Genomic DNA, 6,000 nt, shown 5'->3' with positions numbered 1-6,000 from the left:
TAGCTACGGTTGTCATTAACATTACTGTTCTAGAGAATGTTTTAATTCAATACACTTTCAATAAAAACAGCAACTTTTTATGCAGCGAATAATTGTCTTTGATGGAGTCCATTGATGGACTCAATAATAGCTTCTCAGTTTCAGAGCAGTTCAAACCCAGCTCTCTCATGAAGATGAATGTTCTCACGGGAGAAAATTCTTTTATCCTGCCAATGGGCAGAACTTAATGCAAGGTCAAAGATACGTGCTGTAGCAAATCAAGCAAGTAATCAAATGGAAAAGAGGCCACCATGTTGTTCATGTGACAGATATAATGACTGACAGCTATGCATTTTCTTTTGTAAACAATTCACATGTACAAAGTTTGGCAGGTTAATTACTACCATTCATAACAGGGAATAGATATGATAATATTGAACAATATTATTCTGGATGACAAAGAGGGGAAAAAACCTAGTCAAGGTACTTATTGTAGTCATTGAAATGTCAAGTTTTTTTTCTTTGCATTGACATCATCAGGCTCAATTAGAACTTTCTCCATTAAGAGGGAGAGAGAGGAATGTACAAGTTTATATTGCCATTTTATAATGGAGAGAATGGGAAGTTTGAATCACTTTAGTGGCTGAGGAACATGCCATTTTAAGTATAATAAATGGTAGGGTTTATAGACCCTACCTTAATACTTGGAGGGGAGACCACCAAGGAATACCAGGGTCGCTAAGCAGAGGAAGGCAATGGCAAACCACTTCTGTTAGTCTCTTGCCTTGGAAACCCTACTGGGTTGCCATAAACTGGCTTCAACTTGACAGCATGTTACACATACACAGGGTTTGTACATATTCACTCTTGGGTTCTAGCCCTGGAAGGCACGTCACCTTTATGTTTTAAGGATTGTTTTACTGTTTAGTGCTAAATGTAATCCAAAAATCCACAGCAGTGCCAACATTTTACATTTAACAATGCAAACTTATGCTGAGTTACACCAATTCTAGTCTCTTGATTTCATTGGGCTTAGACTGGAGTAAGTCTGCCTAGAATCGTTCTGTCAGGCTTTTCTCTAAAACCTTTGCCTCCTTCCTTACTTGATCTGTACTCTTCATATGAATGACAATTCATTGTCAGCTGTAACTTGAAAACATTCTGTAGTGTAGTATAGAATCAACAGAATTTTTAAAAACACCTCAATGGTGGCAGTATGTTATTTCCACACACATACAACCTTGTCTATTACTGTGATTTACATCATCCACTGCTATACAGACCTTTAGAATGATGACTGTCCACGTCTGACTAATCAACATTCCCAGATATTACACAATAACTATTTGGGCACATGCAAGGTCTTGCTCATGAGAAGGAGGTCTTTAGATTCCTCCTCAAACCCTTTCAAACTGCACCCCTTGCACAGCAAACTGCTTAAAAAATTTCCTTCTTATCAGATATCCTGGAAACTAGAGGGCCTTTGGGGGGGGCAGGAAGTGGAAATATGCACCAAAACCTTTCTTGCCCACAAAGAACTGTACAGGCAAACCTCTGGGTCACAGAGCCCAAACTACAAATCATGGGCACAACCACCATTTGGAACCTGACTTGAAATAAAAATCAAACAGTGTGCCCATTCTCCCCCGTCAGCAAGTGGGGAAACAGTGCACATGAAAGCTGATGTTGGGGATTTGGAGCAGACAAATTGCAGGCAAGAAATGGGTTAAAAGAAACCCATGATGGTCTTCCGCTTCTGATTTCAGCTCCTTGCAGCTAATTCCATAAAAAGAATAAAGAGGCTGGAGAAACAATCACGGACCTGCTTGTCAGGCGTTAACTTGGCTCACGGCCCATACATTCCAGTGTAGAAGCTGAATTTCCTTCTCCAGCATTGTTACTTGAACTGAAAGCATTCAGTCTTTACAGTTTTGCATGTGGAATAATTTGGCACATTTTAGAAGGGTCTCGGTGTCAACTAACTTTGAATCTAATGTTTGCACCACCTTTGATGTTAACTTTTTACAATAACATTTTAACTTTATTCAGACCCAATACATATTGAAGCACAAGGCACCCAACTATTACAAGGTCGCTCATGTAGATAGGGTATGTGTAATGTTGGAAAACCATAATAACTTCTGCAGTGAATGTATCCAAATAATTACAATAATTTCCATCCTTTTCTATTATTCAAGTAGAGATTATACACCCGAAAATGGTTACTCGTACCTATTACAGGCTTCTCGTGTGTTTTAGTTTTTTTTTTCTATTTGAAAGCTTATACAAAGTTATGATTCACAGACATTAAGGAATCTGAAAAGTATTTGTAAAAATATTGTCCAGCATTTTAACATATGAAAGCTGAAAAAAAAATCACATGTACAGCATTCACTTTCTTGATTATGTCAAGTAATGTCACCAACAGTTCTATAAGGCAGGCTGGTTTCTTAAAAGGAGTGGAATTTCCTGTAGTAAAGTCATTCTATAATCAAACTGATTCAAGATTGGAAATTGAGAGGGGTTGGGAAGAAATGTATTTTTAAGTTTCACATGAACTGAAACATTTAAAGATTCAAAAGAGGCACTGGAAAATGATTCCACGGGGACTTTCCAGAAGATTGTCTCTTCGCTGAGCTATCATTTCATCCTACATTACGAAGAAATGAAAAAGAAAATTAATAGTAGTACCAAATTACAATCTGCAGTCTTTTGACTTTATAATGTACATTTTCTAATCACGTTACTGAAAAATAATAAGAAAAGTTTTCAGGGCATGAACATATGGCAGCTTGCTTATAATTTTAGTGTATTAAGGAAATAGAAAGGAACACTACTGGAAAAGGTTTTTTTTGGGGGGGGGGGGCGTTGCTCAGGATACTTGTGCAGCAATATCTGAGCAAGCCAATCAGTCCATTCCTGAGCGTTGAGGTCGAAAGGTCCTAGGAGGCAAGCAAGAGCTCATGCCAGTGTTGGGGTGGTCATGTCTGCCTCTCTGCGCTGCTGTGGCAGCACGGCCCTGAGATGCCAGCTCAGACTTCCAATGGTGTCCTGACGGTTTACATCCATGCGCTGTCGTCCCAGGGGGCGTTCCCGGGGCATTCCAGGGGTGGAGCTGCCTTTAGGCAGCTTCCTAACCCCCTTCAGGCCAGGAACACCCCCTTTGCCCTTACTTTCAGTTATGCCACCTTTTTAGGTGGTGTAGCCCCATAGAACGCTATAGAGCAGATCCACGGTGCTGGAAAGTAAGGGCAGCTTTCTGGCTTCCGGGGTGGGTGGGTGTTGAATCATTCTTTATAGGTGGTGCGGTGGCACTGCCTCCAGCTACCGGCTCAGCCCTCCCCCTCAGGAATGGGCTGAAGGTTACCAAAAGTCACACCTAGAAATAGTTATCTATAAATAGGGCAACTGTTTACTTTTATAACTTAGATTACTAAAAGGATCCTTCTCAAAATTAATAATGAATCTTTAAACATGTTAAAATGGGACTAAGTTGATCGACGATTATGCTCAGATAGACCCTCTGAAGTGGTTTTTCATAAGTAATGGACTTCAACATCTATAAGTCAGCTATCAAGTTCAATAGACATGCAGGCAATTAAAATCACTATATTCTGATATCCAAATCTATTTTTCCTTTTATGACTTTTTATATATATAAACATTTCACTATTATACAAACCTGTTGCCTAAGAACAGCCATTGTCTCCATCTTCTTGAGAAACACTGTGCATTGCAATGAGACTTTCGCATTGTTCACTTTCTTCTGGTGTTCTACAAAATGATACAAAATTGTGAAATTATTTTGTTAAATCCACACAGAAGAGCTCCATCAACATGCCCTACAATTCTGTGGTGGCAGAATGGAAACCATCTTGAGTCCTTCAATGCTTTAAGAGTTCAGAATAATTCTGCCCTTCTTCATTCTCTATCCCAAAGTCTAAGATATTGACTAAAACTAGCACTATCCAGAATAACCTGAAGAAGACAACATTTACCTACACATCTGAATTAGCACATTGTTGAAAAGACAAGAGAAAATGGGAGAGTCAAGCTTTTGTCTGAGACGGATAATCAAAATGCAAGAAGTCTTAAGATTTCTAATTAAAATGTTTCAGACAACATGAGGTCTTGTACAAAACCTGAGATACTTGAGTTATAATTTAAGATTATTAATTTCAAAGGTGAGGACATGGGAGGGGGGACAACTGCAAAGAGGTTATCCTACCTCTGAATACGGTGCTTCCTACAGAAAAATACAAAAACTCTTCTGATTCCCACCATCACAGGATCCCAGTTGTTGTAGTGACACAGAAGAGTTGCAATGAAAAAAGAAAAAAATACAGGGATTGCCCCTGCAAAAAATAACCAAGAAAATGTAACCTGAAATTAGAACAAGAATAATATTTTGGTTAAAAATAGATCACTGCATTGTTTCATCTGCAGCAAAAGCAGACTAGAACATAGGTGGACTGGACTTACTGCACACCATCCAGGATAATTATCAGTACTCTACCACATATCTATCTATAAGCAGAAAAAAATATTTGTACAGAAAAAGAAATCAGGCTAGTACAAGGTCTATGCTCTCTTCTTTTTTAGCAGAGATTTATTTGGAAACTCTTGTGTAAAATCTAAATTGCGAAGTCAAACACTCAAGAATATTCCCAAAAGCAAGAAAGCATAGATTCAGATATGTTAAGAAGGACACACACAAAATCAAGTCACTCATACACTTTTTTAATTGCTGGATGCTGAAAGGTAGTATTACCTATAGCTATTGATTTTTTGTGCATAAATTATATGTCTTATTCCAGATCTCCTGAATAGTTAAGAAATATTATAATTTGTGGTGTCCTGAAATGAATTGCTGTTTTTGCCTCTATCACAATTTGTGTGTGTGTGTTAAGTGCCGTCAAGTCGCCTCCGACTCATGGCGACCCAATGAATCAATGGCCTCCAAAATGTCCTTTGACAGCCTTGCTCAGGTCTTGCAAATTGAGGGCTGTGGCTTCCTTTATTGAGTCAATTCATCTCTTGTTGGGTCTTCCTCTTTTCCTGCTGCCCTCAACTTTTCCTAGCAGGATTGTCTTTTCTAGTGACTCTTGCCTTCTCATAATGTGACCAAAATACGATAGCCTCAGTTTAGTCTTTTAGCTTCTAGGGTCAGTTCAGGCTTGATTTGATCTATAACCCACTGATTTGGTTTTTTTTTGGCAGTCCATGGTATCCGTAACACTCTCCTCCAACACCACATTTTAAAGGAGTCTACTTTTGGCCTCTCCAAATTTCAGATGTAAATATTTCCCAACTGTATGGAATCTTACAGTAGGGAAGTGGTTCCCAACCTTTTCAAGTATGAAGGCCCCTTTTTAACATCAAAAATGTTGGACACCCCAATGATAACAGCTGTACTATTAGTATCCACTGAATGAGAAAATACATAGACAAAAAGAACAAAAATGACAATGTTCAGTGTACATATGGACTCACGGGTCCCTTACAATAATTCCATAACCCCAGATCAGGAACCACTGAAGTAGAGTATAAATGCTGGATATTATAAACTCTTTTTGGAAATTTTAAAAATGTATGGAGGGTGGTCTTGGCTGCAATATTGAGGGCTGCTTAGCAAGCCTATGAACAAACTCAGCAGGAACAACTGCAAGGCACTGCACGTCAGGAGGAGAACAGTAGAAGTGACAGGGAGAAAGTGCAGAGGTGGCAGTGAGGATGGGCGAGCCAGGCAAGTGGAGGCAGCGTCTCCAGGTATGGCAGTTACCAGAGAAGCAGTAGGGTTGGCAAAAGAAATTCCACTGTTGGACGAGCCCAGGAGGAGGAGGAAAAGGTAAGAAAAGTAGGAAGAGTGGAGAAAAGGGCAGAGAAAGAGCCAGCAGGGGTAGGCAGGCAGAAAAGAAAGCAGGGGGGGCAGGAGAAACAAGATAAACAGATGGGATCCCTCCCAAAAATCTCACGGATCTTCACTTGTAACTATATGCTTGCTTATAATATTTTTTAAAA

The 6,000-nt window shown here is 39.3% G+C and overlaps 1 protein-coding gene across 1 annotated transcript in view; it reads right to left on the bottom strand.

Moving 5' to 3' along the window:
* Positions 1 to 2,352: 2,352 nt before the first annotated feature.
* SLC35F5 (solute carrier family 35 member F5) overlaps positions 2,353 to 6,000 on the bottom strand; it is a 32,056-nt gene continuing 28,408 nt past the window's right edge. Inside the window, exons 13-15 of the mRNA XM_056861320.1 lie at positions 4,208 to 4,362; positions 3,662 to 3,753; positions 2,353 to 2,629 (exon numbers count right to left, since the gene is read on the bottom strand). Of these exons, the coding sequence (XP_056717298.1) occupies positions 3,669 to 3,753; positions 4,208 to 4,362 (240 nt within the window). The 3' untranslated portion in view covers positions 2,353 to 2,629; positions 3,662 to 3,668. The remainder of the gene's footprint in view (positions 2,630 to 3,661; positions 3,754 to 4,207; positions 4,363 to 6,000) is intronic.

This window comes from Euleptes europaea, chromosome 15 (genome assembly GCF_029931775.1).
Source record: "Euleptes europaea isolate rEulEur1 chromosome 15, rEulEur1.hap1, whole genome shotgun sequence".
NCBI lineage: Eukaryota > Metazoa > Chordata > Lepidosauria > Squamata > Sphaerodactylidae > Euleptes > Euleptes europaea.
Note: the sequence above shows the minus strand (reverse complement) of the source record. Positions and strands in the feature narration are given on the sequence as shown.